This window comes from Bicyclus anynana, chromosome 10 (assembly GCF_947172395.1).
Source record: "Bicyclus anynana chromosome 10, ilBicAnyn1.1, whole genome shotgun sequence".
In the NCBI taxonomy this organism is placed as follows: Eukaryota; Metazoa; Arthropoda; class Insecta; order Lepidoptera; family Nymphalidae; genus Bicyclus; species Bicyclus anynana.
The window spans coordinates 756,099-783,237 of NC_069092.1; the positions used below are offsets into that span (position 1 = coordinate 756,099).

General features: G+C 38.5%; 2 protein-coding genes across 2 annotated transcripts in view; both read right to left on the bottom strand.

The window, feature by feature from the left end:
- LOC112047897 (uncharacterized) lies at nucleotides 1-11,470 on the bottom strand. Its single transcript, XM_052883995.1, has 11 exons — nucleotides 11,462-11,470; nucleotides 6,657-8,025; nucleotides 6,376-6,565; nucleotides 6,090-6,115; nucleotides 5,866-6,037; nucleotides 5,453-5,549; nucleotides 5,221-5,319; nucleotides 4,518-4,666; nucleotides 3,699-3,872; nucleotides 2,786-2,926; nucleotides 1-1,573 (listed from the first exon to the last, which is right to left on the bottom strand). The coding sequence occupies exons 1-11, from the start codon at nucleotides 11,468-11,470 to the stop codon at nucleotides 1,546-1,548; spliced, it is 2,454 nt and encodes an 817-aa protein (XP_052739955.1). The 3' UTR covers nucleotides 1-1,545.
- The window catches only part of LOC112047925 (phosphopantothenate--cysteine ligase), a 21,730-nt gene continuing 3,391 nt past the window's right edge, over nucleotides 8,801-27,139 (bottom strand). The window contains exons 2-7 of the mRNA XM_024085228.2: nucleotides 24,965-25,114; nucleotides 23,467-23,695; nucleotides 20,974-21,188; nucleotides 20,073-20,258; nucleotides 19,590-19,692; nucleotides 8,801-19,319 (exon numbers count right to left, since the gene is read on the bottom strand). Coding sequence (XP_023940996.1) covers nucleotides 19,219-19,319; nucleotides 19,590-19,692; nucleotides 20,073-20,258; nucleotides 20,974-21,188; nucleotides 23,467-23,695; nucleotides 24,965-25,096 — 966 coding nt within the window. The 5' untranslated portion in view covers nucleotides 25,097-25,114 and the 3' untranslated portion in view covers nucleotides 8,801-19,218. The remainder of the gene's footprint in view (nucleotides 19,320-19,589; nucleotides 19,693-20,072; nucleotides 20,259-20,973; nucleotides 21,189-23,466; nucleotides 23,696-24,964; nucleotides 25,115-27,139) is intronic.

Sequence of the window (27,139 nt, forward strand, 5' to 3'; positions counted from 1 at the left end):
CAAACATTACATACAATACAAACGTACGATATTACCGTATGTAATTGAATACCGGTACAATCTATTCTTACTATTATAATAAAATTGTAAAAGTTAAAATTTTGTACATCGTAGATACTCGTTTAATGAAAACAATATTGTATTGACGAAGCTAAATTGTTTAAGCTGAATTGTTTTTATTTTTGGCGGGTGAATCAGCTAGGTACAGACAATAAACTACGCATTTAAGTGTATTTTCAACACGTAATATAAATTTGATAATATCGACGGAAAATTGTAAAATGATGCAACAGTTTAGATAAAAAAATTAAGGTCAATAATCTGATAGGACGTAAAGTATATACTTTGTACTTGTGCGTGAATGTTTTGTGTTTACGATAACTTTATCGCGGCATCGTTTTTATTTTTGTCGTTATAACGATGTTTTTATCAACGTAACGATTCGGTCTTTACGTCTGATTCGTTATTGTAACAACGTTATACCTACATACATTTATCTACATTTTTTATTGTTGAAGTTACTTAAGGCATAATATATTAGAAGGCTCAAAGTCACTCAGCGGGCGATGCAGCGAGCTATGCTTGAAGTCTCTCTGCGTGATCGAATCAAAAATGAGAAGATCCGCAGATGAATTAAAGTCACTGACATAGCTCAGCGAGTCGCAAAGCTGTACTGGCAATGTTCGAAGAGCCGATGGACGTTGGGCTCCCAAGGTGCTGGAATGGCGACCCTGCACCGAAAAGTGCTGTGTTGGTTGACCGAGGATATCAAGCAGGTTGCAGTGAGCCGCTGGATGCGCTCGAGACCGTTGTGCTTGGAGGTCCATGTAAGAGGCCTATGTCCAGCAGTGTACGTATTAAACAAATATCTATTACAATTCAAAATAAAGCTATATCTGCGATAGGCTCTGACATTATATAATGGTAACCTTTGTAGTCAGGATGGAAAAATACCAAGGGCTCCCGGCACAAGGGAGCCCTAGCCCGTGCGGCCCAAAAGTAATCAAACAGTATAAAAATAAAAATAAATCCCGACAAATGATGATGTCTAAGATGGTTCGCACTTGATACTAGAAAGTGCCCATTTACCTTGCCTTGCACCTGACCTTGCAATGGCCAATAGGTGCCTTGAATCTGTTTCAGTTTTATATGGTAGTGAAACTTATATCGAAAGCGCGTTTCACACTTTGGATAGGAAACATTGAACCGAAAAGTTTGCTGCGCCTGGATCTTCCCCTTAATTGCTTCATCTGGTTAACATTGATTCTAGGTTGCGTATGGGTTTATTGAAGTAACGAAACGTGGAAACGCCTTTTTATACCAGTTTTGTTGTAAATCTATGTCTGTGTGATTGATACATCAAGTGTTCGTTTATCGGCTGTCAACCAACAAATCGTTGGTCTCACGTGGCGAAACGTAACAATGTCCAGCGGTGGACGTCCAGCGGATACCATGCCAACGCCTGGTATCACAAGTTCTAGGTTGTTAATCTGGTGGTGTTCGGTCCATTAGATGGTTGATCCTCGAGTGGCATATTGACAACATTCAACTGAAGATAGACAGTGACGTCACACTGAAAACAAAGTAACACTGAAGTTGTATTTTTCTATTAGTTCTATAAAATCCATTTAGTGACTTTGCACTTTTAGAATATTCAATCTATTCCGGGAAGTTCGTTTTTTGGATGTAGATAGTTGTAAGATGATACGAATGTGTGTGCGATCATATCAGACACTATAGGGATGTCAGAGAACATTCTCTGTCATTCTAACACTGTAAAGTGTTTTTCAGATAGCATGGGTACGGTGACAGTCTATTCTAGTCTAGTCTAGCCTATAGACGATCATATTACGTACTATTATCGTGAATCGCGGCAAAGTTTCAATCTCTTTACGTATAAAAGACCAACTACGTGCTAAAAACGATTGAGACCAAACTGCTATGTCTAGCCCCAGAAAAAACAAGAGAAAATTTGTTACTTGCCAAGAAAAGGCTTGTTTATTTTTCCGACTGTGTAAGTGCCGTAGGTTCTTTATTGGGACCTCAGCGGCGTCACTGGGCGATTTAGGCGAGCGCATAAGCGTCGCCTGGTGGTGCCCGAAGGCAGAAGCAGAGTAGATGGGCGGAACGACTCTCTAAGGGCGTCTCCTATGAGACTCGGATTTCGGAGTTTAGAAAATGTAAATATTATCTATCAAGGGTGCAGATGCTTCATCGCATTATAAAAACTCTAGTTTATATAGAATCTATGTTTCATTGTGGTAATCGTTTTCGTTGTGTAAGGAGCTCCCTAAAAATTTCGGTTTGTGTAGTTGAATGGTATAAAAACGATCAACCTCTAGTTTACTTTTTAGTAAATCAATGCATGTATTTTGGTATCATGTTTCATTTGCAAGTGTTCCTAACTTAATTACATCAAATTAGTCATAAAAACAATACCTAGAAATCGATTCTTCAGCCGGAACAGCAAAAAATGTTAAAGTAATCGAATATTCTATGTAACGATTCTATGCGATGTGTTAGTGTAAAAGTTACACGTGCCTGAATTGTGCATCAAATGTATAGTTGTGTATAGTGTAAAGACACAGACATTATTTTTATTGGCGTTAAACAGGTGCAGGGTGAGTGGAGAGGCGCGAACGATCGCTGATAAGGAAGTTCTGAGTGTACATTTCCGTAGGGGAGGCCTGTGATTGTAACTTGTAGTCACCGTCAGGCTATTATCCTACGGCATCCGTGAGAATTTTCTTATACGTTACGTCAAACTGTGACACGAGTATCTCACCTATCCCGCTTGTGGCGCGCGAGCACCGCGTCGTACTTCTTCATGTGCCGCACCGCCAGCTCGGCGTCCACGTCCGTCAGGAAGTACGCCTCGAACGTCGGCAGCGGACGCAGCAGCGCGTACAGACGCAACGCGTACTTCCTGCAAACATTGCAGAGGTCATCAATGCAGCTGCACCTTGGGTCCTCCGTAATGACAGCAGGGTGGTGTTGCCATTCTCTCATATTTTATTTTTATTCTTTACAAGTTAGCCCTTGACTACAATCTCACCTGATGGTAAGTGATGATGCAGTCTAAGATGGAAGCGGGCTAACTTGTTAGGAGGAGGATGAAAATCCACACCCCTTTCGGTTTCTACACGGCATCGTACCGGAACGCTAAATCGCTTGACGGTACGTCTTTGCCGGTAGGGTGGTAACCCACCAGCCAGACCTGGACAAATTAAGAAAATCTCAATCTGCCCAGCCGGGGATCGAACCCAGGACCTCCGTCTTCTAAATCCACCGCGCATACCACTGCGCCACGGAGGCCGTCAGAACTTTAGGCATAAAATTCATAGATTAACAACCCATATTCGGCTCACTGTTGAGCAGAATCAACTCAGAATGACTCTCAGGATGAGAGGGGTTAGGCCTTAGTCCACCACGCTGGCGCAATGCGGATTGGCAGACTACACACACGTAGAGAAGTAAGAAAATTCTTAGATATGCAGGTTTCCTCAGGATGCTTTCCTTCACCGGAAATAAGTTACTATGTGTCTCAAATTCTTCCAGCATTCATCATTTGAATAAATGTCTAATTAGGTATACTGGTAATAGATAATTCCGTATCTGAGCTCTTTCAAAAAAATCTTCTAAAACGGTACGGGGCAACACCCAGCCCATACGCTGACGCACACCGCAACAGGCGCTACCTAGTGTCGACGTTTTTGTCTTGCAGCAGCAGCGCCAGGGCGCGCAGCACGTGCGTCCGCGCGGTGGCGGCGGTGGGCGGGCGCGCTCGCAGGATCTGCCGCCCGCCCTCGGCCAGCGCGCAGCACACGACCAGAACTCGCGCTGACGCACAACGCACCAGGGCGCTTTTGTGCCTGCCAATAATTCAACTTTTTAAAAATGCTCAAGTACCAAGCTACAAAAATTACATAGCAATTTTTAATCCTGTCGACTCGCACAAAACGTTTCGCGTCGACTTTTCTAATTAGTAAAACTAAGATGTAGATTGCCCAGCGTCACTCCTGAAACATAATTTGTGTACAACATGTGTGTGTGTGTGTGACAAGAGTGAATAGTCTCAAGGAAAACGAGCATTATTGTTGTCAAGCGCAAGCTTATTTATTATAAAAGCAGCTGATACTCCGCTGTTTTACATTTTTACCCACACAGTTCCCGTTCTTATGGGAATACGAGGATAAATAGCTTATAACACTCACACAAAACGTAGCTTTCTGTCTATGTAAGTGACGACACACCACGAGAGACCGCCGAACGGGCGGCCTCTCGTGAGTCGAGATACACGACTTTGCTATTGAACTGGGTTTGACACTGCCTTTGTGCAGCACAGCGATGATATTATCGCAATCTGCACGGGGCACAATATTGGACATGAGACCGCTCCAGCGGAGGACAGCGAGCAATCTCAGTCTGCGCGGGGGACCTGGACTGACACGCCTGGACTTTCGTCTGGGAGGAGATGAGCTGCCTGCTGCGTGTGAGGGTAGATGTCAAAGTCTCACTCGACTCCGAAGACGCAAATGGCGCTGGCGGTGTGCGCCACGTCGACGCGGCACGCGATGGCGTCGAGCGCGACGTTGGCCGCGCGCCGCACCGGCCGGCTGAAGCTGCCCGTCTTAGTCAGCAGCATCGACATGCCCTCGTAGAAGTCCTAAGGCATCACATCACAGTTGACACACTCTCTATAGTGTCTCTTAGTACTTGTAACAACGACTGCAACTATGCAACTAGTCTGACAGGAATATTATGCAAATCAAACCGATCATTTGTAAAGTCGTTATCAGTAAAGCAGTAAAGTCACACCATTGTTTTAGAAGAGTTGTAAAGAACTTTAGAAGAAGAAGAAGAAGAAATACTTTATTGCACACAAAAATACAATTATAAATTAAAACAATAAAGATAGATAAATTAAACTTAGCATGCAAAGGCGGCCTTATTACTAAAAGTAATCTCTACCAGGCAACCCCTGACGAGAGAAAGAGCGGGAAGGTGCAATACATTAAAGTTAGTTTTATACATTAAATACATTAAACTTTAGTTTGTGACTCTACCAAAATGATCAGATCAGAATGCAATGCAATGCTATTTTATAAAGATTCTTTTCTAACTCAACATCTCTGTATCTCTGTCTAACGCTACACTCAGATATTTCGCTTTGAATTAGAATTTAGACGATATTCCGCGTCTGGAGAATAAACGTTTTACCGGCTTTCTAGTGTAATTGGTGTTTTTGAGTATTTCCGCAAGAGCCGTACACGCAGAGCGAGCTACTTGCGTCCGCGGGGAGTCGATGTGGACCATCACCTGGACGTTTAATAACCATCAATTCACCACAACATCATCAAGATTAATGGAAAGAATCTTAATTAGAAAAAACGTCATGCCAAGTACATTTAGAAGTGAACTACTTAAATATTTTGGTCCTAAAAGTACGTACCTGTCTTAAAATGTCAGCCGTTCGAGTTACCGTTAGAACAGTCCAGTATTTCTCTAGTGCTCTCGGTATGTCCTCCATAGTTTCTACCACTTCTAGCCTAAAACAAAGAAAAGAATATTTAAATTAACCTAGATATTAGAACAAAACACACAGGAGTCACGAGTGAATAGGCATCTAGGTATTACATAAGCGGCTCCGTCACAGGCTCATCATCACTAGCCTAAATCATAAATGCGTACCGAATTGCAGGCAAGCACTAGTCTGAATAAAAAAAGTTAAAAAGTCTAAATTTTATCACGCTACTCCTAAAACCAGAGTCAGACTTACTCGCCAGTTAGTTCCGAAATTACAAACCTGATCGCCAGGATGGTAACGACTCCGCCAAAACGGTAACGAAAATTTGTCCTCCTTACCAAGACGATGAACGTAGTCTCCGGATCAGTTCTGTACAAAGGCTGTCACATCCTCGTTCAACGATGTCACACAATCTCTCTTGACGTGAAGAATTACTTTTTGGCGAACAATTCCTTTTCTCCATCCGCGATCTATATTTTAAAATAATATTTAATAGAGAGCACAAAAAATCTCATCTTTGTCCCTTTGATTACAACGTAGATATACATAAATAGTAAAATACCATATATAGCTACGTGTCCCGAACTCCTATATGGCGTGATTATAAACCTATATACTCTACGTATATTTGGTACGTATCGTTCATCATCATCATCATCATATCAGCCGATGGACGTCCACTGCAGGACATACCTTTTGTAGGGACTTCCAAACATCACGATACTGAGCCGCCTGCATCCAGCGAATGTTGTCTCGCTTGATGTCGTCAGTCCACCTGGTGGGGGTCGGCCAACACTGCGCTTACTAGTGCGGGGTCGCCATTCCAGCACTTTGGGACGTATCTTTACCTAGTCTTATTACTTGTCATCGTTTTGAGCTCTTTGATTCTGCTTCTGATGCTGATTGCATCGTCATTATTTTCAGGCGGAGATGAGTTCTGTTCAGGTGATACGGAGCTCGTGGTGGTGTTATGGTAAATAACACCTTCCATCTGGATGGGAGGCAAGTAGAAAGAATCCCTTGGTGTCTTGATATGATCTGCAAGGATAATAATTTTAATTGATTCAAACCGGGAATTAAATTAACCATTTGAGAACCTTACTTGGCGTTAAGATATCGCCTTAAAAGCACATACCGCTTCTTCCATTTGTAAATGGACTCTCACCAGATCCTAATTTCTTTGCTTCGACTTCCCATCTATGCTCATATATATCGTTGCGATCTTCAAATAAGTTTGGCAACCTTTCAGTTTTCACCGAAGGTATTGGATTAGTTTTCACCGAAAACAAAAAGTTTATGTGTGGGCTATTAGGGTAGGTTTTGTTAGGTATTGGTGGTAGCTTGAAGTTCTCATATTCTCTGATAACCTCGTTGTTGGTTAATATCTTAACTTCTTCATCGTTCTTGACAAATAGTGTTTCATTTTTGTCTATATAGGGTTCCATGAGTGTTTGGGAACTGTTCGTTATGTCTAGGCAGCTTTTTCTTTGTGAAGTTTCCTCAGTAAGGGGTGTTAGTGTTCCTAATTTTAATGCACATGGTTCAATGGTAACATCTGAGGAGAACAACAGTGGACTTTCTGATAACTTACTGTAAAGTTCATGAACATCGTTGTCTACAGAAGTTTTTGTCTCACTGGTATCACTGGCGTTGTCTCCTCTCTCTCTATTGTCAGCATGTTCATTTTCCAACATTAAAGAGTCTTCTTCAATATCAGATTCATATTTTAATGAATCACATTCACTCTCTTCGTGTATATTATTTTGATCTTCGTCGTTTTTTGATTCATCGTCTATGAACGGTATGATCCGATCTTCAGAGCTGTGATTACTGTATGTTATTGTTTCGTTTTTAATTTCAGATTCTTCATAAACTGAAAGCGAATTTTCCTCAGTTACACTTTGTTCGTCGTTATTATTCTGTCCGCTTTTTTGAATTAGCGTTACATTGTCGTTCACATTTGGATGTTGTTGTAAAAATAATTTCTTTATATCATCCATATCTTTGATAACGTTATGTGCGACTTCGTTTTTATTATTATACTCTTTAACTACTGTTTTGTATTCAGTCAGGCATTGAAATGAGGTTTGCGTCTCTAGAGATTTAGTTTGCATTGATTTTTTTACTACAATTTCAGTTTGGGCGAGTTCAATAATAGTTTTACTTGTTTGCGTGTAGTCGTGGGTCAATATGGTGCGTTCTGGTCTGAAATTTGCACGAATAGATTTATTAATTTCGTCATACAACATTTGCTGCATATCAGTTTTTGGTAGCATCACTTCGTTTAGGTTTATCAGCCTTTGGTCTCTGTGAAGCCGGAAGGTCGACTCGCTGTCATCGCTATCCCGATCCAGCACATAAGTCTGCTTCCCTGAAGAGTTGTGTCTCTCCGGACTGCTGTCGGTGAAGTCTTTGGAATACACGGCCGATGTGGTTACACTTTTTTGAGAATCTGTGTACTGTACGTCACCCACGATGTCTTCTACTTCGTCGTCATCCTGTGAATTGTTGAATGATTATTTAACGTTTAAAATTAAAGTTATTGTACCTAAATACTTATATACAGATACATACTGCAATTATTATAAGTATTTTGTGATGTTACCTACCTACTTCTGCAAATAGGCCAATATTGTCTGCTGTGAAATTAAAAGCTCAGCTTTTAGACAATGAATTAGATACTACGTTTTTAACGAGGTTGAGCAAACATTTTCATTTGTTGTTCGGCCGAAAAAACCTACCTAACAAGTACTTAATAGAATTACCCTATGTCGTTGCTAATTAAGAGAAAAATGTAAACTCAGCTCACAGATAAAGTTGTAGCTGCTGTGTTTTGGTTTTCAATAGACTGGTTTTAGGATCGATGTCCGGTTTTATACTGACTGATCTTTCCTCGCAATCTATCAGTAGAGACCTTAATGCGAATGACAGTAAACTCGAAGAGTGGCTAAGTTGTACCTGCCGATAAACACAATATTCGTTCTACAAGGTACGTGAACAACTTACCATTTTAACGGAATTTAGAACAAAAACTACGTAAAGTGCCGCATTTGAAGCGAGTGTAACCACCGGACGCGTATTTAAATATTTTGTATAGCAATAATTATAAATAAGTTCGATTTTGACAGGCCATGACAATTTGAAGAAAATAACGTTAAACGTCTTAAGTCTTTTGTGAAAAGTTTGTACTTTATTCGATTTTTAAGAAATAAATGATAGAAAATATTCATCTACACGCGCTGGGGCGGGTGGGTAGTGAAAAATAAAATACAATTGAAAATGACGAAATATATATATTCAGGTCTATTAAAATCTCTTCTAAGGCTACAGCATCAGTGTAGAACATTATCACAACAAGAGATACCCATTTGTTACATACACAAATATAATACGATACTTCGGTTCAATCTAGACTTCTAACATACATACAATACAACAAGAAAACAGTTCTATACTATTCGACTCTCATGGTAAAGCTGTAAAGAGAAGCAAATCAACAAGCGAAGGATTTCAACATTGAATTTAATTGAACTGACACGCGGCACCAAGAAGATTGTTCGGTAAGTGATAAAACAAGAAAATCCCGGTTTTCAGAATTCCTAAACGTGAAATAGAAAAGTTAATACTTATTACTAAACTAACACCGAAGAAAATTCAAAATCTATACAAAAGTGAGTGGTGTGCCGTGTGCCCTTCATACATGCATTAAAGTACTGCGTACCCTATACGAGTTGTCTTCTTAATGCTTATTAAATGAAGATTTTCCCAGTTTGCTTAAGGTTCTTACTAGTGCATATCCTGATATCGACAACCTTATGCACGCCACTGACAAAAGTAGTTCATTCATACAGGTCTTTTCGTAGCTGTTTTGACATTGGTCAAATGTGCTACAATGGACTGCATGCAATGCGCAATGTCAATGGCTGACATACACGAGTAAATGTAGAAGACTCATCGCGCGTCATTTACTTTCATATGCACCTTTAATATAAGCTCAATATGATCGTTATATTTCGTAAAAATGAGCTGCAAATAGTATACCTAAATATCCCGTCCAACGCAAACGTTACATAAAGATAATAATTCTTCTATTATACCTGTTGTTAGCAAAGTAAACGTTTTTACGTGTCTTTGTTCAGTATGACAATCCTATTTGTCGCTTTATGAGTTGACCAGTTTAGCATCCTTAGTAAAAAGCCGTTAAACATAATAAAATTAGCTTTATCATGAGAGTTAAGGTGAATACTGACCAGCGTTACGAGACATAGTGTGACATGATGCAACGCAAGCATTCGCATTTATTCATTCAATAAACCATTTTCCAAATTCATTTAAGAGAGTCCTCCACGCATCTGTCATCATGATTTCTGTTAATTATTATCTATGCCTGTTAATTATATGAAAGCGAGCAGAGCCGCACAGACTATTTGTACCCTACTACTGAATGGAGCAGTCAATTCAAATATTCCGATCATGATCGACAGCGGTGAACGCAAATATTCATCTCAGACATTAAAATTATGTCAGTCGCCATATTAAGAGGGACAAGTGAGCAAAGGGCCAATCGCTTATTCAAATTTTTAACATTGCGAATCTCTCGCTAACTGCAAATGTAAATCCGTAACGCCGGTCTGCACTCACCTTATTGAAGGCCGAGCGTCAACAGTACGAGACTTACAGTGGAACTCTTAGACGTTCATGTAGGTGCACCCCCAGGGGATCATTCAGCCGCTGAGTGTCGAATTTAACCTCTAATTGTTTGAGAATTTGACAGCGGGTGAATGATCCCCTCGGGGTGCCCCTACAAGGTCTATGAATACCACTGTAACATTGTTATAAAGGCTAGGTCACACAAGGAGTTTCTTGTCGAGTTTCTTACTATGCAACAAGTCCTAACTAACAAATCATAACGCTATATCCTGTGGCATTGTTGTCAATTCCCCTCGTGTAACTTAGGCTTAAAGATGTCACGTTTATGATATGTGTTTCGCTTTTACATAATATCATATTTTTCACACTCAGCCTAACCTTGGCCACACAAGAAACAACCAGTCAATGCCACGCCAAAAATTCATGGATCTTATTGTCTTCACGTAGCAACGGCACGCACTACTGATCGGAAGATCAAAAGGTTAAAGTTTGAAACACATTTGACACAAGCGTGTTGTTTAAATACATATATGACAAAGTACACGCGGCTCATGATTATGGTATAAAAGCCTGTCATAGCCAGATCTTCGTCATTTAATAAAAGCATGGCAGCCCAAGCTATAAGAGTAGCAGGTATGAAAGGCCGAGACCCTCAGTCTTCCAAGAACAAAGCTTTTAATTATATTGGATAGAAGCAGGCGTTACTTTGCGGAAGTTCATCATGATTATATAATGATTTATTTATTTTGCTATCATTTGCAAAAAGTCGACGAACCCATGGGACAACGTCACCCAGGTTTGACAAAATACTCTCTACGTATGTTGTTGACTCTACAACGTGCAATTGCAAAGTTTGTATTTTGTCAAAATTATATGTTTTTCGAGACGATCATTCAGGAATCATGTTCTCTCAGTGGTCAGAGACATGCAACTTTTCGAAAAGCACCGTTAAAACAAAGTGTCTGGCATATGATAATATGATTCTTATTGATATTATCCCACACAAAAGCTTTCTTCAAAATCTCTGACCTTTAGAGTTACAAGAGCAGACAAGCTAACAGAATTATAATCAAGATCTGGCCATCACTGGTTCTCGTTTTATTACAGACACTGAAAATTGCAGTCGGTACACTAAACGGTTCCGTGTCAGTAGAATAAATCACATTACATGCAAACCGCCCGAGTCTTCAACCGCGTGTTACAGGGATGACGACAGAGGAGATGGGGGTGGCAATAACAATTAATTAGAAGCGTCTGTTTCCCTCGCTCCCCCTGTCGACATACCCCCCGCATTGTACCACGAGGTAGAGGACACATTTATGCGGTTTACACATACTCGTATTTGTAACTCACTGGCATAAATATAAATAACATGATCAGTGTAGTTTAGACCTTTAAATGCAATAATATCTCCAACTCGTAAACAGTATATAAAATACATGACACGGGGACAATTTTTTCCTTAATACCTACAATGTACATATTTATGACAAAAACAATTTTAAATAGGTATGTTCTTAAAATTACTTGATACACAAATACCTAGTAGAGAGACAAGTTGTCTTAAGTGCAAAATTAAACTCAGTTTTACAACACTTTATGTTACAGAAGAGAAGTTTCAATCAAATGGTATGAAATCATTCAGCATGCATTCTCACCCTCGGTTATTTATGATAAAACTTGTTTATGGGTTCATTTACACGAGCAGCAACTGCTGCTGACGACTGCAGTCGACTGCAGTCGTCGTCGTCAGTATTTGCCAGCTGCCGTTGGCAACATGCTGCTCGTGTAAACGAACCCTTAGTCAGGCGATGTTCCAATGCGTAAGTCGAAAATGAGACACACTCACTAAAATGTTAACACTAAAGACAAGAACTCACAAGTCGACAAACGCATTCGTCTCAAAACTCGAAACAGTCAATCGATGCTCGAAAGCGAGCGTCGAAAACCTCTCCAAAAAGGTCCTACTAATATTATAAACGCGAAAGTTAGTATGGATGTTTGTTACTCTTCAACGCCGCAACTACTGAACCGATTTGTCTGAAATTTGGAATGGAAATAAATTTTACTCTGGATTAACACATAGGATTTTTTCACTTTTCATTCTGGAAAAATCCATGGTTCCCGAGCGATTTGTGAAAAACTAAATTTTACGCGGACGATGTCGCGGGCGTCCAGACAAGACAATACTTTGTAAATCAACAAACGTAACTAACTACGAAATTCGTACTCTTATTTGTTAATTTTAATTTTCGTATTCGATGCGAGTTATGATGAGTGTAGTGACTCTCCTTAAATGTTGACACTACAGACAGAAGCACGTAAAAACCAATTAGTATATCCATATGTGTAAACAGTTTGGTGAGATATACATATATACGAGAGAGACATTCGCAACGAACATCGAATGGCGGAATAAGTATTCGCAAATCATAAAAAAATCCTAGAATAATAAAAGTGCACGCTAAGGAGAATTATTATGCTTCTTATTAAAAAACATCTTCTTTTATAACTTAGCCTTTAGTCTTCCAACTCGCACTAGAGCAGCTTTATGGGTTTAAGCTCCAGATCCCTCTCCCTAATAGCAGAGAGGACTGTGTCCTGTAGTGGATTATTAAACTAGGGAGATGAAATGACTTTGATTTTAATTTATTACTAAAACATAAATAAATCGTCTTCTTTATATAAATATCCTTAATATTTACTGATTGATATACATAGTTAATAAACATCGATTACAAAATGTACGCAAATATGTGTAAAAATTAATAAATTTTTCGTTTTTTATTAAATTGTTTAAATATAGATTATGAGTGTGTCGCGGCCACATCTTCGTGGTTTTATAAAAGATGAATGTTTGTCAGTCCATGCATTTAACAGTTAATAGACGTTGTAGGGGCACCCCCAGGGGATCATTCAGCCGCTAAGTGTCGAATTAACCTTTATTTGTTTGAGAATTAGACACTCAGCAGGTGAATGATCCCTTGCGCCCCAATAATGTCTATGAATTCTACTGTAAGTAAAACCTTGGTTAAAACCGGTAGGCAATCGTTTGGGTAAGTATAGTAAGTCTAGTGACTGGGGAAATGATTTCCGTAGACGTAAAAACATAAATTGATTACGTTTCAAACTTGTCGGTCTAGAACCATGAAACCTGGCTACCTCCCAAAATCCGCACAGTTCAAAGACCGTAGCTGGCAATCGTATTTACTTATGGTGAAAACATGTATAGGTGCTGTATGTGTGGGTGAGGCATGGGCTGGGAAACTTTTATAAATGAAGACGATGTGGCTATCACAAGCTCATACTCGAATACATATTGTAAATTAGACTTAACTATTGTATTTTAGCATATATTTTGCGACTAAACTATTACACCAAGAGACGATACACAAACAAAATGTCACAAACATATACAAGTTATGTAAATGCCCGCTTCGGAGCAGTGTGGTAGTTTTAAGTTAAGCTCCAAATATCTCCTATAAAGGTGCTGATAGACTTGAGCATTCACTTGTAACAGAACATCGAGCATTCGCCGTTTTTATATTTGTCGAACTTAACAACGAGCCAAGCATAGAGCCAAATATTGCTACGAACATCTTGAGAATTCTAGCGAATGCTCCATTCGATGTTTCCATTCTAAGCAAATCTGCTCGCCAGAACGCACTATAGAATGCTGGCTAAAATGTTCTCGTATTATTCTGTGATGTAACATTCGTACGAATGCTTATTACAAGTGAATCAAGTCTATCAGCACCTTAAGGAGAAACCAGGCCCTCCGTGGGCCATTAAAAAAGGCTTATAAATGTTTATTATATAAATAAATACCCTACATATCCAATTTTGGGTGTCGTATATACAATAACTAGATAATCTTGAAAGTTGATTTTGTACAATATTCATACTTGGTTTTGGAAGTATATTTGACAATTTGAGAATTTTACATTGTATAGTGTCTAGATATCTACGAATCACGATTGAGTTCACCTATTTTTTTTTGTTTTTAAAATGGAAACTAGCCTAGTTCAAACTTCACACTAAACTTGAACACTGTGTCAAAGGCATACGTAAATTTAAAAGAGCAACGGTCGAGTTTCTTGTCGACTTTTCTCAGCAGAACCTGCCTTCCGAACCGGTAGTGTCAATAGTGAACTAAAGTTTCAAAATTGCTTGTAAACCGAGCGTACTTGAAATAAATGAATTTTGAATTTTAAACACTGTTCTAAGGTTTTTAAAATATTTACGAAATTAAGTTTTAAAGCAAGACTATACTGTACGTTTATTATTTTACGTTGATAAAAGTAGACTGAGCAGTTTATCATTGAAATTCGCCACGACTATTTGCAATACATTCATATATCAGCCAGCAAATTGTCTATTTTGGCATCAAATACTGGAATAGTCCAAGATGATACCGCGAACCACAAAATATATTGAATCCAATCCATTGGCTTCATTCGCTATAAATGATATGTATGTAAAATATTTGGCCCAAAAATTTTACTTTTGTTTTTAAAAGGGAGACATTAATATAACATATAAAAAAAGTATTCTTAATACTTATTAGGAATAAATTATTATGATTTATTTACACTTTACTTGTATATTGGCAATAATTAATTTAAATACTAATTAGTAAAACAACAGGAACTACTAGTTTGATTAAAATTATTAAATAATCAATCGTACTAATTTTTTAAATAAAAATAACCTCTAATTTTAGAATCATGTAAGTATAACTCAAAGTTATATTATATCATTTCGTTCAGGCGTTCTGAGTTTTGTGTTCAGGAGTTCTGAGTTCTGTGTTCAGGCGTTCTGTGTTTTGTGTTCAGGAGTTCTGAGTTCTGTGTTTTGTGATCAGGAGTTCTGAGTTCTGTGTTCAGGCGTTCTGTGTTTTGTGTTCAGGCCAAAGTTTGTCAGTTGTGTTTATATCGCCACGCAGATATAGCAGCAGGCAGATGGTCAAACCGTGCAAACTGCCTGGTGTCTGCGCAATGCTATAATTACATACATTCATCATCATTCTTTGACTTTTGGTTCATTCGCCCTCCTGTGAATATCAGTGACGTTTGTTATGCTTTTATGTAGACCACGGCATATGCTGAACTGTACACACTTTTTTTTTAGAATTTAGAATTTAAACTATCGTGAGTGTTATTCATATTAATTCATATTAAGGGCATACTCCGACCTAATATCACGTGAGTTTTAGCCGTGTTTCAATCAATTAATATGTATACACTTTCTTTTATTTAAGGGTTACAGACAGACATGCTGCCTTTAAGATTTGAATAAATTCATTTTCTTTCTTTCTTGTCTTATTCTTATATACCCTCAACAGTTACACACATTATAGAGAACGCGGATGAAAAACGCAGAACTCAGAACACCTAAACGTAGAACTTAGAACGCCTAAACGCAAAACTCAGAACTCTTGAACGCTTTCAACTGATTATAAATGTCAAAGTATATTGTAACTTGTATGCTCGCTGATATCTTAATATCGTTAATATAGTTTGCGTGTCCTAAGAGTATGTCTTATATTTGCTTATATATTATATAATGCGTACTATAGGACACGCAAACTAACACAATATTCGCGTGGATACCACTTCTGTACGTCCTACATCTATTTATGTCTGGTTTAGTTTGTGATCTAACATTAACTGACTCTCAAAAAACTTTAAAACACGCTTAAAAAAGGCTAAAACAGTGAAACCAGTTAAAATAAAATAAAAACATGTTGTTATTACGACTTGTTTTTATTGTTGTTGTCTATATGAATAAAGATTGATTTATTTTTATGTCATTATCATGATTGTCATGATCCACAAATAATGTCTATTATAGTAGAACTTGATAAATATTTAAAATTATTATCATAACACCAAACGATTAAAGCTATTTTTATATAAAATGTATACACATAATACAAAATACGAACAATACTTCGAAGACAAATTTACATGTCACACAAAATCATACGTCACTCTTAAACTACATGAATATCCGGGCAAAATCTTGCTATACACACAAAAATCTGGTTATACGAATAAAACCCGGTTATAAGAATAAAAATTAGGATATACATTAAGAACCAGCCGTATCTACTATCCAACTCACGAATCATGGACTATAGATTACTAATATCCAGTCGTTTTATTTAAAATATTGTAAATAAATAACTTTTTTATATATGTAACTCTTTTGATAAGTGAAACACCTTAATATTATAATAAGACATACAAAAACTACCTACACTTATCATAAATAGAGGATAGATTGGGAAGGCATAGCAAAGGTGCGCCTAACCGATTTAGAACCTTAATATAGGATCAAGTTGTTTTCAAATATATAATATAATATGGTAGTATACTCGCCCTAATATAGTCCTAAAAAATAAAATTAAATGTAATAAAAACCACTATTATATTCTAAATAAAAGTAAATAAGAAAATCGGTCTTGCGCACCATGTTTTAACACACTATGAGATTTTTAAATAATTATCTTATATTACAAAACCCATTTCCAATAAATACACATAAAACAAACATGAATACTTATAACGACAAAAGTATAGTACAAAAATCTATACAGATTTTAAAATAGTGTTGACTCTTTCCAATATACAGTGTTGAAAAAAGATGGCACTAAATGGTTTGTAATTGTTTACAAGAGACTTGACACTCAACGATATCACACTCATTAGAGACAATCAGCAACATCACACTCATAGACAAACCGATATACGAGTCCTCAACCTCACAGCATGGAGCTGCGAGGAATGACGACAGAGGGGAGAGAGAGAGGCATTATGGATGAGCCTGTCCCTCACTCCTCAGACCAATTACATAAGTACTAGTATCGCGACCCAAATTCTCGAACAAAATTGTTTATTAAGGAAAACGAGCTCCAGATTAGGTATATATCTTACTAGTAGACGCCCCGCGGTTTTACCCGCGTGGTTCCCGTTCCCATAGGAATTCGGGGATAAAATATAGTCTATAACCTTCCTCGATAAATGGGCTATCTAACTAATAGATCTAAATAATAGATAAATAGTAATTCAGTTCTTACATATTTTTATAGAACTCTTTAACCGACGAACACAATTTTAACTACAAAACATCGATTCTATTGGGACAGTTTTTACAATCGCATTAGATCGTTGATCATATACATTGACAGAAATGTAACGTCTAGTGAGGCAGGTCCTTATGTAATTAGTCAGAGCCTAATTCCTCGGTAATTCGCCTGTGACGTCATACCTTAAATCCCTGTCCCGCGCGGTCGAGGACTGAGTTGTTTCACCTACAAACGTAATGTATTCATACTTTCGACACAATATATTATATTCACTAGATACTTGAACATTTTTTGAGAACACAATTATTTATTAATATTTATTGACTTTGAAAAGTCCACACCAACAAAATTCTAATTTATAATCATCCAAATATCTATTACAAAGTTATTTAGTCAATCACTGGGATGTACCTTGAGAATTAGTACAGTTCGTTTTGTTAACAAAATTCCCTCAGTTTTAAATACGAGTACCAACACACTGTCTGTCAACTGTCAAATGTTTGTATGTTAAATTCAATAATCTATCCAAGTTTTTCGAAAGTAGATAAAAATATACATTACTATTTAATAAAAATTCAACATAAAAATATACATTGTTATATTTAAATTACTTCTGGTTGCCATGCTTTGCTAGGAATGACAGTTGACGAATTAGAGTTTTATGCCAATATACATTAGGTCTATTTTTGTTTGATGTTAGCATCTTCATAACTGAATTAATAATGATATGTAGCTAAAAGGCCATCTTTAAATACATAAAGTCAGGTAAGTTAGACCATTTATAATTCCACATAAACTGAACTGATCTTAATGAAATTTGGCTCAGAGATAAACTATTATAGTCTAGAATATTAAGGTCTACTTTTAATTCTGATATAACAAAGGGAACGAGACTTACACGGGTGAAATCAACGGGCATCCAAAACACCAAAAAATATCTATTATGGTACACTTAACATTTTTCGCTCTATGTAATTTGCAATATCTAATGTAAGGTTTTTGTATGGTGTTTTATTGAGAAGACTACCTCGGAAGACATCATAACAGGTAGTATCTATATAAATACATATTATATAAAAATTTAGTTTCCACATGCTTTAAGTTCTCGCATACACACACACACGCACTGGTATAAGATGCGTGCTTGGAGTTTACAACATAATTAGCCTACATATCGTTTTTTCGTCCCGTCGCATCACAACGAAAGAAAGACCAATATGAAGATAAAATGTTTTGGCGTGTATAGTACAGTACATACCTACTGAGGCACGTCGTTTATTTACAGTGATACTGATTTTAGACTTTATTTCAACACTGGGTATGTCGTTAACAGATTGGCAATTACAAATATTCCGCCAGATACGCGGTCGCGGGGGGCGCAAAACACCCCATGTGCCTGCAGAACTCCCACAATATCCGACATTATCACATTATACTGTGTGATTTGATCAGTCAAAAAAGTCATAGGACTTTTGAAAAGTCAAGCTAGCTGTACAAACACACGGCAAGCACAATTTTCATATAATTGCGTGTTGGCACTCGCTTTTAACTTATCTTGTCATTATACCGCTGCATCTGAACGTGAATTTCATCACAAGTTGTTCTTTAAGTCAATCTGCAAAGGTTTATGCACTGGTTGTATTTTTAATCAATCCAAATTCATCACTGGTTTGCAGTTTTAGTTAATCCACTATGATTTATACAGTGATTGCACCTTTAGTCAATGCACAAGGGACTATAAACTGGTTGCATTTTTAGTAAATCCATTAGGATTTATACAGTGGTTGCACCTTTAATTAATGCACAAGGGATCTTGAACTGGTTGCACTTTTAGGCAGTCCACAAAGGTTTATACACTGGTAGCACTTCAGTCAAGACACACAGAGGTGTGGCCGCGCCGGCCGCGTCGCTAGTCGGTGAGGTAGAGGCGCGGCAGGCGGGCGCGCGAGCCTCAGCGCGGCGAGCGCGCGCAGCTGGGGGGCGCGCCGCACCCCATGTGCGCGCCGTGCGCACGCACTATGTCCGACACTATCACACCCTCTATGTCTATACCTGGGAACAATACCACGAACAATATTTTCACTGAAATGATTGATTTGGTTCTTTACTGCCATTATTATCAATTGTCAATCATCATCATCAGTCTATTTTTACTCGGCCACGCTATAGTAGAGAGGACTTACATTTTGGATCTTAGACATACCACGCTGCTTCAATGCGAGTTAAGTTAGTGTGTTACTGCCGTGCTTAAAACATACAAAATCTTCTGAAATACAATGACTATAACGATCCAAATATTGATATATTTCTTTAATTTTATACCTGCATGTACTTCTTCTCTGGAGAGCACAATTTCCTGGTTGGCGTCTGGAGTCACAAGGATCACTCTCTGATGCCGCGTCTGCAGCATGTTCGCTACCACCATCTGAAATGATCATCCCTCAAATTCATATCAGTTTGAGTCCCTCAAATTTATATTTGCTTTGCGTCACCGGGGATCAGAGCGTGAGCAGAAGCTCTTCTAGACTAAGGACAAAAATTCCCAATCAAGTGTTCGGATATGAAACGTTGAAGCGAAATGTTTGGTGCAGGGCAACTGGATTTAGCTATGTGGTTGTAGCGTAGGGAAGTAACCATTTACGACATTTCGTCTTGCTGTTCTGTGGTAAAAGGAAGCAGCAGAAGTGTCCAATCGAACGTAACATAAGATGTACTTCTTATAACCTTCAAGATTTGTCCGATATGTCCCATACTAACATGCGGCACATCAAAAAATAACCAAGTGAAATCAAAACAGCTTATTACCTTATGTTTATATTTCTCGAGGGCCGCTCGGGCTTTAGGGATGAGCAGGTTCTCATCGGTCTCCAGCTTGAAGGACACCACGTAGGCTTCCGGCACCCAGAGGTTGACCAGCGGCGCCAACATCTTGGGCACCAGGTGCAGTTGGATCACCGGGGGACCGCTGGCTGACTGCATCTTATGGGTCGGCTGGAATGGTCATTGTGTATTGATACTTAATTAAATTACCCAATACAAATTCTGTTCATTTACAATGAGAACATTCATTTAATTAAATTTAGCATTTTTTAAATCGTTATTCTAGAACTATTGTTATATTTAAATTGTATAACTTCTGCAACAGAATAACCAAAATAAGGGTATAAATCGCTAGTCATTTCACACTTAATAATAATTATAATTAACTTGTTTTTAAATAAATTAAAATAAATTATATTAATAAACTTAGAACAATTAGATATGGGTAATATATTTTATATAACATTTTATAAACAAACCATACATAATTTAAAATAAATAAGTTATGAAATGACATGCGTTTTCTACCTTCATTTCTAATTTCTTTGTTGATAAACTGTACTCATCAAGAAAGTCTGCAGAAGGATCTAGTGAAAGCTCAGACCAATTATGGTATAGGACCTGCCTCGCTAGACGTTACTTTTCTGTCAAAGTATATGATCAACGATCTAATGCGATTATAAAAACTGTCTCTATAGAATCGATGTTAAATAGTTGTAAGAGCTCCGTAAAAATTACTTTTTGTGTAATTGACTTCTAGTTTAGTATAAGACATATGCAAAATTTAAGCTCGTTTTCCTCAGAAAATGACAGACAATTTTGTTCGTGACTATGAGTGCGATACAGGTCCTTCTATAATTGGTCTGAGTGTGAAGGAGACACTCACGACCCTGTCCTTGGGCACGTAGAAGTCGGAGACGGCGGCGGCGAGGTACAGCAGCGCGCGCGGGCCGGTGCGCGCCAGCAGCTCGCACGCGGCGCGCAGCAGCCAGAAGTACTCCGACACGGACGTGAACGCTACGTGCAGCAGCGCGCCCGCCGCGTGCGCCGCCTGGTAGCGCTGCAGCACGGGCGCCAGCACGAACACGCTGTCCTGCTTCACTGCCGACGACAGTTGCCGACAGTTACACTTTGACCAGCCGCAGGGTTAATATGTAACTCGGTTTACCATTCAAATAATAAGTCACTCAATCGTTTTTTCGTAATTGTGATCATCTAACATAGTTATTTGAATGAAATTTTCTCACGTAATTTTACAACATTTGGTTTTTTGTTTTACGATCATCAAACATGAATATTTCAACGAAAATACGTAAATAACGGTTTCTCGTTGAAATGATCTTACTTATTGCTATTGCCACTTCAAGCAAAATTAAGATACTTAAGTCATTTCGTTGAAAATACGATGTTAGATTATTGCATAACCGAAAATATCATAAAAAACGATGTAGTGACTTATTATTTGAACGGTACACTGAGATACTTCACCCTGCAGATCTGAGATATGCACTCTATTTCGTTCTTCTGAAACGAAAGAGATATTTATCTCTTTCGTACTGTATCGTAGTCGAAATTATTACCTACCATTAGTTATTTTTGGCGCGCTGATTACGCAGCGTATTTTGCGCGTGCGTTGAGTCAAAAAGAGTGTACCGACACGGGAGCATTTAGGGATGTATTTAACACATTTGTAAATGCTCGCATTTCGCACATTATTTGACGGGTATTCACTTTCACTAGTTGATCTTTTTTTTGATTGTGTAAGTGGCGTAGGCTTCTAAATGAGGTCTCATTTTGTTGGTTGGGGCGAACGCAGAAGCATCGCCTGATGGGGCCCGAGGACAGAAGCAGAATAGATGGGCGGAACGATTCTCCAAAGGCGTTGATCTAATAAATTATCGTCTATGTAACTATACTGAAAACTGTATTGAAAGAAAAACGAATCTTCTTTTGACTGTTACCGTTCCCGTAACCCGATAATAAGTTATTTGATGGGCAGTAGGAGTGCGACGTAACCTTCTTTATCATGATGATGATGATTCCCAAAGGGAGAAAAGGTGAACTATGTGTTTGTTCCGTTAACTTTTGTATAAAAACGAATTTCCTCTTCACTTGGCACTGTCTTTCTCGAATATCGAAAATATTCATGTATTTTATAATTTCTAAAATCTTACAATTTGCCATGAATTGTATCTTTAGAAAATATTGTTCAAGTATTTTTAGCTTGAAATGTTTTGTTAAGAAACAGTTATAGACACCGAGGTTGCACGGAAAGCACCGAAGCACCCTTGTGTCAGCATCGATTAGTCAAACAAAGGCACTAAACGTCTCGTCGACCTTGAACTGACGCCTGTTTACGATCGACAGGCAAATATACTGAGTGCATGTTTATATCATGGCTGAGGAACTAGGCACGTATTTTCAGTTTTTGTCCATAAAGAAAACTAGCATTTTAGTTCTTTTTATGTCAGTTCATATTTATTCGTTTTTAATTTTCTGTGCAACTTTCTTAATAATAATTTGTTTCTTAAGAACCTTTTCCAAAGCACTAGAAAACATAGGTGAATGAAATCATTTTATCGTGACCAAAGCAAATTTTATACATTCTTAGATTATTCTGATTGTGTATTGCATAAGATTAGTAAGAGGACCAATCCTATAGGGCTTGAAGGTAGAAGGGGTATTTGTAAAGGAGTCATTGGTTAGATTCCGTATCTCGGTAACCAAGTAAGATGTGGGCTGAGTAACATGACGGAACGAGGTCCATTTATCTATTATCAACGCTAATGGCACTGAATGAATGTAATTTCTATTACATTCTATTTGTCTAAAGTAGTCCAGGTGACTGCAGGACCCCTGCAGGTCTAAAGACCTCCAGGGGTCTACGGAAGACTCGGCGGGGATCTACGTTGACGTGACATAAAAATGGGGGTTCGCGATTCGTAAACGGGGGTCCGCGAAAATTTATCTGGTTTCATACCGAATGGGGAGCTTTCTAAATAAAATAATTGTGAATAGATTGCTTCCTTATGCTGTGAGTAGATATCAAAAATTAAAGTTGGCTGAAATAACTCACAGTATAATCTATTAATTAATTAAATCATAATCAACTCTCACTATTTATAAAAACAGTCATGTTGTCGTGGCTGTTAATTCAGCTGCAGCGAAAATGTTCATAGGTATATATAATGGGCGTAGGTCTGAATCCGGTTCGGGCCATGCACCTCCAACTTTTCAGTTATTTGCATTTTAAAAAAATAAATAAGCACATTTTTGTCAAGTTTTGGATACTAGCTGTAAAGTGGTCAATGAGAAAAAAGTTTGAAAACCTCAAACCTCAAGAAGAAGCAAGTAATTACGTGGTTCGATGTCAGCTTACCTGTGATAGTGGTGTTCGGTCCCCGGTCCTGCAGGTCCAGCATGTCGAACAGCTTCTGCCCGGTGAAGTTCCTCGTGAAGGGCTCCAGCGACTTCTGGCGGTGCATGAAGATGACCGCGTAGCCGTGCTCCAGGAAGTACTCGGCGGAGGCGGCGCCGCGCGTGCCCGCGCTGAAGTTGTCCACGAAGCGCACCGTGTTGTGTTCCAGGGGGACTGTGGTTCCTCCCGACTGGAACAACGTGTTCAAGCCTGTTAGTTTGATTGAGCTGTGATAGCCTAGTGGATATGACCTCTGCCTTCGATTCTGAGTGCGTAGATCTGAATTTGGTCCGGGGTATGCACCTCCAACTTTTCAGTTTTATCGTCTTTCACAAACGCGTCCCAAACGGTGAAGGAAAACATCGTGCGAAGACCTGCATACTAAGAATTTTCTCAATTCTCTACGTGTGTGAAGTGTGTGAGGGGTGGACTAATACCTGAGAGTAGACTCGTGCTCAACTGTGAGCGGAATATGATTTGTTAATTCTGACGATGATGAATGCCCGCCAGCGTTAGTTTTTTGCGTTGTATGTTCTGTGGCCAGTCCAAGTATGACGACTCAGAAACTAGCTACCGTGTGGCTACATGCAGCAGGGCTAGCAAGCGTGCCACGTAATATCTCGCGAAGACAAAATGTTATATTGTCGACCAACGAACCGGCCCGACTGCAGAGTATCTTACTGTTAACCAACGATATAATCTCGTGAACAGAAAATTAAAATTCCACCAATGGCGGCGCAATTGGAAATACCGCTATCTCTTTCATTGCGTGGGTACGAAAAAGATGGAACTAAGCCAACTCCGACGACACTTATACTTCTCTTCACTGATTGCATATTAGCACCTCTGGTCGACATTTTGTCTTTCCTCTTCGCCTATATGTCTTGGCCCGTATGCTAGACCCTGTAGGCTGTATTAAATAAAGAACATTTTACTATATATATATATGACCTTTGACTTCGAGTCCGGAGGGTGTGGGTTTGAATCCGGTCCAGGGCATGCACCTCCAACTTTTCAATTGTGTGCATTTTAAGAAATTAAAATATCATGTGTCTCAAATGGTAAAGGAAAACATCGTGAGGAAATCTTCATACCAGAGAATTTTCTTTCCTGAGTCTCAGAGTAGACGCCCTTAGAGAGTCGTTCCGCCCATCTACTTGCTTCTGCCTTCGGGCCCCATCAGGCGATGCTTCTGCGCTCGCCCAACCCCCCGGTGACGCCGCTGAGGTCCCATAAGGAGCCTACGGCACTTACACAATCAGAAGAAAAAAAAGAATTTTCTTAATTATCTGCGTGTGTGAAGTCTGCCAATTCGCATTAGGCCAGCGTGGTGGACAATTGGCCTAACCCCTCTCTCTCATTCTGAGAGCAGACTCGAGCTCCGTAGTGAGCCGAATATGGGTTGATACCGATTAGATATTGACAGACAAGACGAAGGGAAAAAAACCCAATGACTTACAGTCACAAGAACGATTTTGTTCCCGTACTGGTCGTGCCTCTCGCAGAACTCCTTCAGCAGCGAGCGGTTGTCCTCGAAGTCTGTGGGGGGGAGGTGCACCGCGAAGAACTCTTCCCACGATCCGCTCGCCATCTTCTTATCACTCACTCACTGAAAAAAAGAGGTCCCTCATTTACCTAAAAACTTCTTCTAAAAATTCCGTTAAAGATTAAACTTTAGAGGTGGCACAAAGATAAGTTTCTGGTGAATGAGGACATGATTTCTTATACTTTACTGAAAACATATTCTATGTGCTTGGAATATTGAGAGTAACTTTGAAACTTGCTACGCCCCGAATACAAAATAGTACATGATACAAAATTTTTCTTAGTTAGTTAGACTAACATACTAAGACTGGAAGTTAGTGTGTTACTCTCTCCCGAAGACAATGTTTCCTTATTTTTACAACCTGGGCATCTTTAAGATGAGAGAGAATATGCGTCTTCTAGGCAAGTGCGTCCCACCTTAGGCCACATCTATACTTACCGTCAGGTAAGATCTTGGTCAAGCGCGAGCTTATTCCTTAAAAACTTAATTGGCTCTCAACGTTAAAGATACAAAAAAGGTATGATGGTTTTCTTTATATTATTTCTCTGCTTTATCACAGCTGCCGCTATTGATAAGCCGTACAACGCTGAGGGATGGTGGCTAGTTCATATACTTAGTTTTCCACTCACGTTTTGAATCATCTATTTCCGTCAACAATTAACATATCCGATATACACACCGATAACACGTGTAAAGGTCAGCTGTATGTGTACCTGCCAATCAGATGGCGTGACGGTTTGAAATACACAGCTACCGTTAATGTTGCAACAATAGGTATAAAGACAAAATCGAACACGATTTTTGTTTTTAATTTTTTAAAATTTAGCTCTTGACTAAAATCTTACCTGATGGTAAGTGATGATGCAATCTAATGAAAATCCATTGTTGCTCCTCGTACTCTCTATAAGCAAGGACATTTTCAATTTGTATTTATAATAATTTATCGTATTCAGATATCTAAACAAAATTTTCCGACCTACTGACTGTAGTAAAGGACAAGATAAAAATATGTTTTAGTATAGGTATGCAGATTTTCCATAATGATAATACACAATAACAGCTCGCTACGAGTACACTCATCAAGATTGTTCCCAGCGCCACCTTTCATACTTTAGATCCGCTGTGACGAGCAAATGTCAAAGGTCAACGAGGCACAAAGACTCCAGCACCCAATTAGCTAGAGCGAGGGAGCGCTTTGCGAATATAATTTCGAAATAACAATCACGGAAAGAGTACTTACGTACTCCGCAAAGTATGAATAGTAGATTGTTAACCGAGGGTGGAAAGAATCAATTCCCGAGGTATTTCGACGCACGAGCGTAGCGAGTGCGGCTATAGTCCGAGTAGGAATTGATTGTTTTACCCGTGTTAAACACTCTACTTTTCATTTCAATTATGAGGAAATTTCATTTCGATTACGAGGAAATTATAATTATTGTCTATTTATTTGGCCCGCTCTTGGAACGTCGGTAAAGCAGTCGTCAAATTGGACGACTGTTTTACGACGTACGTAAAAATACGAGACTTACCTACGTAAAAATCTCGTTACATCCTACTCGAAGAACCACTAATGTTATAGAATTCACTTTTCCTTTGGTGGAGTACCTATATTGCTTATTGCAAGATAAAATTACTGGTTCACATTTGTATGGTTTTTAAAATAAACCTTTAGATAGCACTATGCACCTTAAAAACGTGTTGTTTAATCCACCATCTTCGGAAGAGAGAAAGAGAGAAAGCGCAAGAACATGAGCATGAGCATGAGACGGCAAATAGTCGTTCGGAAATAACTTTAGACAAAATTCAGTTTAGTTTTTTTTAATATTAAATACTATATATATAATATATAATATTTAAAATTAATTGTCATTATATTTTTTAATCATTATCTATTTTTTTTAAACTCCGTCACTGTTATGTAACAGATTAGTAGGTATGTCGACTTTTCAAATTTTATTCAACACGTTATTCTTGCGGCTTATTCCGATTAAGAAGTTTGCGCTAAATTTACACTGGCTGTTTAGAAACTCACATGGCCGTAGCATTTTTTTATAATTACTTTACTTTTTACATAAGAGTTTTCCTCTA

Excerpts from the sequence above, each read along its gene's own strand:
- LOC112047897 (XM_052883995.1), bottom strand. Across the intron at positions 6,566-6,656 it reads AAATGGAAGAAGCGGTATGT|ATCATATCAAGACACCAAGG; the intron begins GCTTTTAAGGCG and ends TTATCCTTGCAG. Across the intron at positions 3,873-4,517 it reads ATTTGCGTCTTCGGAGTCGA|GCACAAAAGCGCCCTGGTGC; the intron begins GTGAGACTTTGA and ends AATTATTGGCAG.